Source organism: Barbus barbus, assembly GCF_936440315.1.
Source record: "Barbus barbus genome assembly, chromosome: 5".
Lineage (NCBI taxonomy): Eukaryota > Metazoa > Chordata > Actinopteri > Cypriniformes > Cyprinidae > Barbus > Barbus barbus.
The window spans coordinates 36,251,533-36,264,873 of NC_136733.1; the positions used below are offsets into that span (position 1 = coordinate 36,251,533).

At 36.2% G+C, this 13,341-nt stretch overlaps 2 protein-coding genes across 2 annotated transcripts in view; one reads left to right on the plus strand and one right to left on the minus strand.

The window, feature by feature from the left end:
• The window catches only part of LOC306869969 (CCN family member 1-like), a 1,026,947-nt gene that overhangs the window by 972,704 nt on the left and 40,902 nt on the right, over positions 1 to 13,341 (plus strand). The gene's annotated exons all lie outside the window — the stretch shown is intronic.
• LOC306870286 (serine/threonine-protein phosphatase 2A activator-like) lies at positions 147 to 12,710 on the minus strand. Its single transcript, XM_079417459.1, has 10 exons — positions 12,652 to 12,710; positions 11,102 to 11,211; positions 10,476 to 10,562; positions 10,211 to 10,336; positions 9,904 to 10,021; positions 7,389 to 7,488; positions 7,113 to 7,237; positions 6,536 to 6,636; positions 4,979 to 5,086; positions 147 to 1,557 (listed from the first exon to the last, which is right to left on the minus strand). Exons 1-10 carry the CDS (start codon positions 12,674 to 12,676, stop codon positions 1,483 to 1,485), a joined length of 975 nt encoding a protein of 324 aa, XP_079273585.1. The 5' UTR covers positions 12,677 to 12,710; the 3' UTR covers positions 147 to 1,482.

A 13,341-nucleotide genomic window follows, 5' to 3' on the forward strand; every position in this document is an offset into this window, starting at 1 on the left:
GGCACCTCAGTCGTGGTATTGAGGGTGGAGAGAGCGCTGGACATTCCCTCCCCCCACCTACAATTCCTGCCGGCCGGGGGCTCGAACTCGCAACCTTTCGATTACGAGTCCGACTCTCTAACCATTAGGCCACGACTTCCCCCATATTATATATCTTCATTTAAAGCATTGTTTGCAGCTGGCATTCAACTATAGGAATGATCTTGTTACATGTAACACCCAGGGCCATGATTCCCAAAAGCACTGTAATCCTAAGTAGATCATTGGTGCAAATGGCATACAAAGCATTTAGGAAAGGCCAGGTCTGTTAGTCCCATATTAACCCATGTAAAACAAAAAGCCTGGATTCTTGAAAACACGGTGCAGATGAAAATTTACTCTGTGAAGGATAAATATTTCTGCTGACGTAAAAGTGTTCACAGATGTATTGGATGGTAAATCAGATGTAAGGATGGTAAAAAGAGTAACACAAGCTTTTCACCAATTTTCCAGTAATGTTAACATGCAGGCTGTACCCTGTTCTCTGTGGTGGTTCTGAAGCAAACCGAAATCATTTATTTACACAGAATGAAGTTTAGAAATTAAATATACTTTACTAATGTTGCATGATGCTAAACCGCTGGATCCAAATTCATTGCTTTAAATTAGCAAACGGAAGACTATTGTTTTCCCTCCATGTGGCTATTTAGAAACTACACTGGCATTTTACTCATCTCATTTTCAGTTAAGTGAATATGAAAAAAACAAGCACAGCCAAAAATGTAAAACTAAAGTGGTTGACAACTTAATGTCTTACACAGATAAAAATGACACTTATCAAAACCATTCACAACACACATGCCTCAGCAATCTTTGATAAATGAACAGCAAGAAGTTCACTACAAGTGTCTTTTGAGACACTGATGCTCCATGAACTCACAAACACCCACACACAATTATTGTTCATTGGCTTCAGATCTTTGCACACAGGAAATAGAATTAATTCAACCAAAACCAACAAGCTCTTTCTTTATATATACATAAATAAATATAAATGCCAATCCAGATGAAAACGTATGTGCATAACTGCGTTGAGAGAGCTCACTGCAGGTGTCTAAGTAGCAGTTCAACTTCCAGCTTGCAGGGAATAGATAAAACCATACAGACAAACTATCAGAGGTGGGATTTCATATGCAGAACTAGATTGTGAAGAGCAGGGCTGTTTAGATCTACCGTTCTGCTGAGTTTAGTTCAACTCTACTCAAATACTCCTTAACCTGATAATCTAGTTCTTCAGGTTCACTGAAATCTTTTAGGGTTGAATGTATTAGAGCAGGTTTGGGACTGAACTCTCCAGGAAAGTAGATCTTCAGGAGTAAGACCCAGCATCTCTGGTGATTAGAATGCATATTTAGGTTTGTTAACTGGGACTGAAGCGGTTTCATCCGAAGTTGAACTTTTGGTTGTGCTCTCTGATGAGATGCAAATTCTTTTTCTTGTCTCTCATGGTTTGACTGGCTGGATGGAGAGCAGGCTGCCGAACTTGAAATGCTGGATGACGGGGAATTTTTCTAGACACTGTGAGAGGATGACAGAGAAAGACGTTGCTAGTATCAGTCAACTTTACAGCAAGAAAATGTCTAATGCTAAGGTCTCCAAATAGAATAAGACTATATACAGAGGATATGTACTACTGTTCAAAAGTTTGGGGTCAGAATGATTATTTTTAATGTTTTTGAAAGAAGTCTCGTAAACTCAGTAAAGCTGCAATTATTTGATCTAAAACGGCATTATTGTGAAATATTATTTAAACACCTTTTTTATTTTAAAGTATTATAAAATGTAATTTATTCCTGTGATGGCAAAGCTGAATTTTTTTAGCAGCCATTACTTCAGTCTTCAGTGTCACATGATCCTTCAGAAATTATTCTAACGCCGTTTCCTAACTACGCTCAATACGACAAGATTCCAGCGACAAACGATCTGAGTGTTTGTCACAGCCAATCAAAAGCGTGTGTGGGCGGGCTTTCTCTGGAAGCGCACTGCACTCACAACGAAATGGATAAGTTTACAATCTAATTCATAAATATTAAACCTTTTCTCATATTTGTTATGGAATATGCTTGATAGTTCGCATTGAGTTCACAGTTTCATTTTCAAGATATGAGGTAAACTATCTATTTTTGCTTTATAAATGTCAAGCAGAATGATATTCAATGATATTCGTGTCGCAGCGTGTAGTTAGGACACAGTGTAATACACTGATCTGGGCAGCGTTTCCAAAAAGCATCGTAAGCCTAAATTGATCGTAGCTCCATTGGTTTCAATGGGTCTATGATGTACTTAAGCTTACGATGCTTTTGGGAAACAGCCCTGGTGTTTAAGAAAGATTTCTTATTATTATCAATGTTGAAAACAGTAGTTCTGCTTAATATTTTCACGGAAGGATTTTTTGATAAACAGAACAGCATTTATTTGAAATAGAAATCTTTTGGAACGCTTTAAATGTCTCCACTGTCGCCTCTGATCAATTTAATGCATCCTTGCTGAATAAGTCTGTGGAAAGCTCTTGAAGTGTATAGGATCCTCAAACTACACATAAGGCCAATGGAGATGCGAAGCAAGGGCCTCTCAGTATGTATTTCAATGTAGAAAAGAAGTAAAACTGAGACAAAAGCACACTGAAATGTCGATCAGATACAGAATTAAAACCTTTCATATATACAGTGCCCTCCAAAAGTATTGGAACAGTAAAGACAAAATTGCTCTGTTCACTGTGGAGTCAAGACATTTACAAATATGATTAAAAGATGAATATGAGACAAAACTACAGAATGTCACATTTTATTATTGGATGATTCAACACATAGATGTTTTACCAGCTAAGAAGTTCTGCACTTTTAGAGTTTCATCCCTCTATCTGATGTGAGCATAAGTATTGGAGCAGTTGCCTCACAGGTCTTTCTAAGTGATCAGCTGTGTCCTGTTGCATTAATTCTTCAGATATTAAAAGCAGGGAATGTGTCGTATCAGTTATATCCATTACTTATGCATTCTGAATCTTGCATTCGATGATGGCACACACAAATCAGGATGAAGATGATGGAGCTGACTTTGAGAGAAAAGCAAGCAATTTGGATGCTAAAAGAAAAGAGGAAGTCAGTTAGAGCTCTAGCAAAAACAAAGGGCATGGAGAAATCAAGAGTTTGGAAACCACCAGCGACACCAGCAACCAACAACGACCTGATCGGCTGAGAAAACAACAGTAGTTGATGACAGACAAATCATAAAAGCTGTGAAAATTAATCCTAAAAGACATGTCTGTAAAATCACCAACAACTTCCAGAAAGCTGGGGTGATGCTCTGACAATCTACTGTCCTCAGGAGACTTTGACACAGAATTACAGATGCTACACAGCAAGATGCAAACCTCTGACCAGCACCAAAAATAGAAAGGCAAGATTAGAGTTTGCAAAAAAGCACAAAGGTGAGCCGGAAGAGTTTTGGAACTGTGTTTATGGACCGATGAGACAAAGATGAACCTTTATCTAAGTGATGGGAAAGCAAAAATGTGGAGAAAAAAAGGGAACTGCAATGATTCCAAGCATACAGCCTCATCTGTAAAGCATGGTGGAGGTGGTGTCATGGCATGAGCATGCATGGCTGCCTCTGGAACAGGCCCTCTCAACTTTACTGATGACTTAATGTATGATGACAGTAGCAGAATGAATTTGGAAGGGTACAAAACCATCTTGCCTACCAATATTCAAGAAAATGCCACCAGATTCTTTGGGAAGTGCTTCATATTGCATCAGGACAATGACCCAAAACACCCTGCCAGTTCAGTCAAGGAATTTATAAGGGCAAAGAAATGGAAAGTCTTAGATTGCCCATGTCAATCTCCAGATATAAATCTGATTGAACATGAATTTCACCAGCTAGAGAGGAGAGTAAAGGCAGAAACTCCCCAAAACAAGCAACAAGTGGAATTGGCTGCATTAAAGGCTGGGAAAAGCATTTCAAAGGATGAGACCAAGAGTCTGGTGATGTCTATGGGTCACAGACTCACTGCTGTGATTGTGCGCAAGGGATCTGCAACTAAATAATAGCTTTTAATCTTTTATATCTGCCTTATGTTCAACTGTCCCAATACTTATGCTCGCATCAATGAGTGGGATGAACTCTAAAAGTGCTGTTCTTTTTATTTGGTAAAACATATATGTGTTGAAACGACTAATAATAAAATGTGACATTCTGTAGTTTTGTCTCATATTCATCTTTTAATTATATTTGCAAATGTCTCGACCCCACAGCCAACAGAGCAATTTTGTCTTTACTGTTCCAATACTTATACATTGGAACAGTAAATGTATAACACTGTTATACAGCACTGTATAACATCCATATGAATAGTTTTCATACTCAGAAAAAAAAACATCTCTTTAACTATTTAAGTTGAAAGACATCAGTAACAGTCATGAGTCCCTGGCTGACAGAGTCAAAGAGAGAACGAGAGTGTGATATATATGGGGGTGGGGAAAGACAGACAGGGCGAGAGAGAGAGAGGGAAGGAGGAGGGGAATTTGCAGACAGACTCAGAGCAGAGCGGAGAGAAGGGGGAGGGAGCACAGCCTCTTCTCAACAACACAGGATGTGGGCTTTGGAGGAGGGGGTGGGGCACTCGGTTCTTCCCCTCGAACACACATGCTTGCTCAATTAACTCTTTCAGCTCTGGTCTTAAAACTTGACAAACTGAATCCATGGCTTGCCATTTGTAATGACGCATATATTAATGTCACATGTAGACTGTGTGAGTGGGTAGCCTGCAATTCTGCTTTCTGAATACAATGTTTATTCGGATATTTCTTTTCAGTTGTGATAAAACAGGACTTGGTGTACTAACTACCAATGTAACATTTACACACTCTATATAAGGAGTCCCTATCACACCAAGTTTACTCCTGACATTTAAAAGTGTTTACAATACCATGATACTTACTTCCGCTTTATACATTCGTATGAGACCTTGATTGACTTTAGACCAAGAAGGAACAGCGCTGATGTTCCAAAGCTGATTTGAGTGTTCGGCAAAAGGGCCTGTTTTCATCTAAAAGAGGAAAAATACGTAGTGATTAAGAAGATGATAGTAAACTTAAGATATACAGTGCAATCAGCATTAAAGCAGGATTTAATGGAGCAATTTGAAACCTAACATTTCTACTTTGAATAAGATATTTCACTTGTGGTGGAAAGTTGCTATGATAAAATTTGATTTTATTCGGAGAAGGAATAAATTCTTGTGTTTGTGCTGACCACAGAACAGATCTGTCAAATACCAATATAACAATCGTTATGAAAAGGGTTCCTCAAATTAATTGTTGAAACAAAGGTTACTAGAAAATAAACAAAAAAACAAACGGACAGAATTTAGCACTACTATTAGCAAAATAGTGGCAACACAACTAAACTAAAACAAACATTATAAAGTTACTGAAAATCAGTTCATAGAGTTTATACAAAAAATTATGTTTCTGATTGTGGAGGAAATCAAAATACACTGCGGATCAAAAGTTTGTGGTGGAAGAGATTTTTTTTTTCCATATTTTTGAAAGAAATTTCTTATGTTCACCCAAGCTGCATTAATTTGATCAAAAATACAGTAAAATGGTAAATTTTGTGAAATATTACTCAAATTTAAAATAGCCGTTTTATATTTTAATATATTTTGAAATATAATTTAGCCCTGTGATTGCAAAGCTGAATTTTCAGTAGTCTTTGTTAAGTGTCACATGACCCTTCAGAAATAATAATTTTAGCATGCTGAAACGGTGATGCATGTTTTTTTCAAGATGTTTTGATGGATAGCAATTTCAAAAGAACAAAATGTATTTAAAATAACATTAACATTATAAATGTCTTAACTGACAGTTTTGCATCTATTGGATCCTTGCTGAATAAAAGTATTCACTTTTTTTTTTTTTATATTACTAACCCCAAACATTTGATTAGTAGTATATGTGTGTGAAGTAAAACAAATATATATATTACAATATTATCAAAAGATTATTAACTCTTCTGTAGTATTGGTAATTTGACAGTTATCATCAATTCACTGTACTATGAAGTCTATTCATGAGAGTTTATGAGAGAGAGGGGCTTGAAGGTTGCCCTTGAGAAAGAGCACTTTATGAATGGCAGTGCTGTGTGGCTTTACTCCACACACACACACACACACACACACACACACACACACACACACACACACACAGCTCTCATCAAGCCAGACTTTCCAGAGAACTACTAGCCCCACAAAGAGGAATGTAGAGAAGGAGAGGGAGGAGAGAGAGAGAGAGACAGAGGAAAGAGAAAGGAGGGGTGGGCCCTAGGGGGCCTTAGGAGGGATTCACAACAACGTGCAGGGAAGGAAGGAAATGACTCATGTGAGTGGAGTCCAAACACAACCTCCTTGAGAGAGAGAGAATTTTAAACTATATGAACAAAATGAAAACGAAAGGAAAAATGCTCCTTCCACTAGCAGACTCCAGATGACACACACCTCATTGATGAATTTAATGCACTCCAGAAACACGTAGTCTTGGTAGTACTCATTTACAACCTTCTCCTCCACAAAGTGTCTGGGCTCCAGGGTTGGGTGGTCTACACACAACACATGAACAAACACACTTCAGTTACACAGTGTGACCACTAGGTGTCTCCATGTTAGTCACTGCAAACAACAATGAACCCGAATTTAGCCAGCTCTAGGTAGTGTTTTTACATTTTAATGCATACTATTAAAAACTGTAATAAGACTGAAATTTAATGTAAATATTAGATAGAAACTTAAAATGGAAATTTGTAATTTACAGAAACTGAAGTACAAGTATTAAAATGACTGAAAGTGAAACAAAAATTAAAGCTAAATAGAAATGCACATAAAAATGACAAAAGACAAAAAATAAAATATTAAAACGTAAACTATATATTATAATAGCATATAATAATATCAAATAACAGTCTGTCTAGATCTAACAAAAAGTTGAGCTTGCTGTTGTTAAAGACAAAAAAAAGGAGGCATCTCCAGGCCAGGACACATTATCAGTAAAATGGGCAACAAAAGGAGGAGTCGTTACCTATAAGCTGTGAGCTCCCCCATATGAAGGGAAGGAATTGAAAGTCATCAAGACCCCACACACCCTGACTTCCTGCCGGCTCCATCCTATACGTCTTCTGCAGTTTGCGCATCAGTCGCAGATACCTACACCAATAAGATCATAATGCTTAATGAGTTCTTCACAGGTTTAGACCATCAACAACCATGCATTAGTGTGCAGTAAAGTGCAGACTTGCTGGGAGTTACAGATTTAAAATATTAATAAATAAGAAGTCAAGCAATAAATTGCACTAACTTGTCAAAAACTTTAAATATGATGGCCAGCTGGTCCTCCATGCGCAGAGCTCCCACCTTACAAAGACAGCAGAGGAACGCAGCAAATGCCGCCTCATGACCTGCACACAGAAACATGTTATTTCTTAGGGCAGTCTTGGCCTAATGGATAGAGAGTTGGACTTGTAACCCAAAGGTTGTGGGTTTGAGTCTCGGGTCCGGCAGGGATTGTAGGTGGGGGGAGTGAATAACCAACACTCTCTCCACCCTCAATACCACGACTGAGGTGAGACCCTTGAGCAAGGCACCGAACCCCCAACTGCTTCCCGGGCGCCGCAGCATTGGCTGCCCACTGCTCCTCTACTGTGTGTACACTTGGATGGGTTAAATGCAGAGCACAAATTCTGAGTATGGATCACCATACTTGGCCACACACCACTTCCCTTTCCTTTCCTCTTTTTAAATAATACAACCAGTGGTTCCTACATAGGTGAAGTCCTACAGCACCACAGCATTTTACCTGATTGGTGAGCTTATAGTCTTGGATGTCATGAGATAAAATGGCACTGTGCCACAAAATAATGGCAAGGCATTTCTATTTGCATCGTCACTGCTGGCTACACACAAAAAATATACAGCATGAGTGATGTAATTTAATTAACAAATAATTGACTCTCATGAATGCTTTCAGTGTTATCAGTGTGAATCATGTCAGACTTTATATGAAACAAGAACTGTTTAGCGTACTTAAGATTTGTAATCCTTAAAATCTGTATCTGAATCATGTTAAACTCTGAAAAGCATCCAAATGTTTTGTGCTTCAACAGCACCCTCTAGTGATTATCTAGAACAGGGGTTCTCAACCCTGGTCCTGGAGGGCCACTGTCCTGCAGAGTTTTGCTCCAACCTTGATCAAACTCACCTGCCTGTAGCTTACTAGTAATCCTGAACAGCTTAATTAGCTGGTTCAGGTGTGTTTGATTAGGGTTAGAGCTAAAATCGAGGACCAGGGTTGAGAAAGCCTGATCTAGAAGAACAACATTAAATACATACTTTGATATTTGTATATAATGGACCCTTTTCACATTTCCAGAGTTCTCTGAATGTCATAGTTTGGTAAACGTCTAGTGGTAAACAGAATCTACAGCTAATATAAATTTTCCCATTTGTTACAATAGCAAAAGAAAAAAAAAGTCTCTATAACTTTACAAAACAGGAAAAAAAATATTGGGAGTATGGCTGCACAATATTTGGGAAAAACTCACATTTGCGAAAAAAAAATCTGCGATATATATATATTGCAGTATGAAAAAAAAAAATAAAATAAAAAAAAAAATAAAAAAATCACCAGATGACTTAACAGCTCTATTTCGAAAAACAATTATCAATGATTGGGTTTTCAGGTACAGAAATCGAACAATCAAATGTAAAACAAAACTGCATAGTCTTCACTGTATAAATTAAATCTAATAAATCTGTAAAGCTACAAAAGTGATTTTTGTGTGTTTTGTTGTCTGATTAACATTCACAACACAGAAGGCCTAAGGAACATTAAACTGCTGTGAACCAATATACTATCCATTTACTTTCTCGATAGTTCACCTTCACCTGAGCCACAAGCTACCGTGTTAGCAAGGATACCTGCAGAGACATGCATTTTGACAGTTTCGTGCGTATGTGTCATTTCAGACACAAATAGACGCTGAGATGAACAGAATTCAGTGTTCACGTGCATCTGCGCGGCTCTAACCGTGTCTAAACCGGACGGGAGCTGTGTGGTGCGACGCAACAAAATAACCCATAATCGGTGATGCTGTCTACAGTGGATGCGGCGAGCACGACACATCCCCGACATTACACTGATGCCGCGTTCTATTTATGACTTACTGACACAAAGTTCACAGTGTCCAGTGCGGCGTAGGGCGGTGCGACAGGACACGAGCCTGTGCCGTAATGAATGAATGATGCATTTATAGCGCTTTATTGTGTATTGCTGTACATGTATGGGTCTCTCCTCAACCACCACCAGTGTGCGTAAATGATCAATATAAATATAACATAAGTAAACATTGCACATCCTGCGATGTGACTATCTAGGATACACACATCGATGCTGAAACGATATATCGTGCAGCCCTATTTGAGAGATCAATTACATTGGTCAGAAGAAAGAAAGATGTCAAAATTGCCATCACTCCCTCAGCCGCTGGATTAGAAAAACTCATGCAGCTGTGTTAACTAGTATAGTTAAAAGTATGGTCTTATAAATGTACATGCACAATTTTTTAAAAATGAAAAACTTAATAACTGTGAAAATGCATCATCACAGACTGTAAAAAGAGTCTATATATCTGATGTTTTAAAATTAAAAATCTAAACTAGTTCATATTTTGTCTTTATTATTCTCTCTGATGTGACAGTTGAATTTATTAATGAGTGATAGATAAAAGTGTGAAAAGATATAATTTCTCTTTAAAGACAACTATGGAAAAACATACATATAAGAAAAACTTATACTTGTGTTTCCCCACACAGACCTGTGCCATAATCGATCCTGGTGGAGTTGCCCACAGCCTCTTTCAGGTAAACAGCAATCTCTGGAGCAGCATCATGACGCTCTAATGGCAGAATGGCTGTGACCAGAGCCTCTGCTTCCTGCACACACACAAAACACTGTTACATCATTTCATCTCATACAAACAGCACAGAAAGGACACATTGCCATCAAAAAATATTCACCTTAACCAATTCTCTCATTTCAAATACTTTTTTCAGTTTAAATTTAAAAGTATTAATTTGAAGCGTAAAGGTAAACACTGGTCATATACATATACGGGCACTCACCTGGTCTAGTTTAGCATACCATGCGCGGTAAGCTTTATTGCCGAAGCGAGAAGGCTGGTCGACTGGTGGTGTCTCATCGATCCAGAGATCTAATGTTGCCAACATAGCAAGCAACCTCTCCACTGTCTAATAACAAAGAAGCACATTTCTATGAGCTGATTTTTGAACGTGCATTATTGTGATCAAAACATATGCACCAATTACTTCATCTGTTACATATAGACCAACATACAGCAGTATAGAGAAAAGCTGGACAGTGACCCACCTCAGACACCTGGTATTCACATGTAAGTTTCTTTCTCTTCACACCCTCATTCAGGGTCAGAATGAATCCCATGTAGTCTGCATATGCCTACTTACACAAAACAGAAACATGCTCAAATGCAAGCAAAAGAGGGTTTAATGACTTTTAAGGGAGATGTTACCAAGTAATATATATTTATTAAAAAATTGACAATAAAATTATTATTTATTACTATTATTATGCCTTTGCAAAAAAAAAAAAAGTTGTGATTTGTTTTACTGAAATTTTAAGTCATTTGGTGTAATTTCAACAAGGCTGCCCTCAATCTAGAATAAAACCCTTTACAGGCCAGAAATGTTCATTTCTGTATTTACACATTTCAAATGAGGAAAAACACTGAGTGCACCTTTAACAGGAGTAATATATGCAGAAGTTCTCATGACTTTTATTTTTTAGGACTGTCTCTTTCAAATGTAATGGTGCTGCTGCTGCAACTAGGCACACTACAAAAAGTGTGTCAAACAATAGAGATTCCTCTTATTATCTTTAAACTCCAGAGATGCTGAGAAAAGAGACTGATAATGAGCTATTTTTTTCATCTCTCAAAGTAGCAGATAAACTGCTCTTAAGTGGGTTGTACAACATACCTGTGATCTTTTCCATTTGCCCATATCAGGCACCATGCTGATCTCCTTCTTTGGCACCATGAAGCTGAAACTGACAGGACTGGGAGGCTTGTCATCCTCAGGGGAGGAGCCTATGCAAAAGACAAAAAATATGATGGACGCATTCCAAATTTAGTATCAAATTAAAATTATATTAATACTAATAATGAAACTAATAAGAACTGATAGCAACTATTTAAAAGTGGTTTCTGTAATTCCAATTTTTTTCATGTTTCATGTAACTTAATAAACTGGTTATAATTTATAAAAACTTTCGAAGGACATGTCAGGTACAAAAACAATCATTTATCCAGACCCCCAAAAATTCCAATACCTATTATCATCAAAACATAAGGTTTTAATTCCAAGCATTTATATGGTAATCTGACAGAAAGGATTGAAAAAGAAATAGTAGTCTCACACATCTCAACTAACGTATTAACTATTAAATTTTAATTACACAGTGGCAGAATTTGTATTTCTTATGGGTTGATAAGTGCACGTCATGACTTTGTGTGGCAATGAACAACACTTCAGTGTGTTTATTAAGAGCTGAGGTACAAATAAATTGATAAAAAGTTATAAAAGAAAGTAAAAATATCAAAATAAAAATGTAACAATGTCTAAACACAACATTCTGTGGTTTGACTTTTTTTGGCATACAAACTGACTTTAATTTTAATTTGTTTTATACATATATTTCTATAAACAACGATAATATACAAGGTAGTCTGAGGGTGTACCCAAACCTGTTGGTTATGATCAGGAAATATGAACCTATAAAATTTTCCTGCTTCTCTAAACAAAAATAACACATCCTATTTATATGCAAAGTTAGTTTCCAGAATATACCGTCAATGGTAAATTATCTGAGTATTGTTCTTTTCTTTCTTTTTTTATCAAAAACTTTCCAACAACCCATTATACATAAACATATCAGAATATAATCAGTGCTGTTAAACGATTAATCGCATCCAACATAAAAGTTGTTTACATAATATCTGTGTGTGTCCTGTGTATATTTATTATGTATATATAAAGACACACATACAGCAAATGCTTTGAAATATTTACATGTATATATTCATATTTTATATTATATATAAATATATTTAATATACAAACTTAAATGTTTTCTTAAATATATACATGCATCTGTATGTATTTATATACATAATAAATATGCAATTAATCAACATGCTACAACTTCATATGCTAAAGAGTTTAGGTAGTTTCAAACTAAATGTGTTCAACCGCTATGTCCATCACTCTCACTAAAATATATGTTTAACAACATTGTAAGTACATTAATATTGCAAATGAATAATAATATTGGGTCATTTGTTCGCAGCAAAGGCGTTATAAGCCATAAATGCGCCACGGCACAATTAAGCGTTTTTCCTGCACATATGCACATCCCTTTCACCCCTTCAGGTTTTGAACAACATCATATATATAATCTGCAGATATAACTGGTATCTTCGCTTTTTAATTATCCGTGTATAAATGAGGGTTTGATTAATGTAAGTTACCTGACGGCTGCTCGGTCTCCGCCATGTTTACTGTGTGAACATGAAAACACAAGCTTTCAACTCTCAACCGCAGTTTCGCGTAAAATATATATATAAAAAAAAAAACCTTGATCAGCGAATGTAACTTTTTTTTACTAACAAGAAGAATTATATGTATTTTACAAACATTGTACATTATATAAACAATAAACATTATAATATGTAAATGAAGTTTTTTATTTCACAATTTAAATTTTAGCAATCAAATGACGTATTCTTAACTACGTAATTATTATCAGTGATTTTTATTTAATTATAAATTATTTTATAAATTATTTTGTTTGTTATTTGTGATGCATTATTATTTAGTAAGTACATATATTATGCGTACAATTTCGCATACATTTACAGAAAAGTACAAGCAGAGTTAATGGAAACTTTAGTACAACTTGGTCGGCTACTTGCGTCAAAACGAAAAGTAAACAAATTGTTGTTTTTTTTATTTGTATCTATGTATTCATTATTTAGATTTTATATATTTGTTATTGTTCTTTATCTTCTTTATTTTATCTTGTTGGTTTATATATCTTATGTTTGTTTGATACTTTCAATCCCTCGCAATAGGTTGTTTGTTCTTACACATTGTTAAAATACAAATATCTTTGTAACGTAGAGTATGTTTTTAAACTAAAAATGTTACTTGCAAAATAT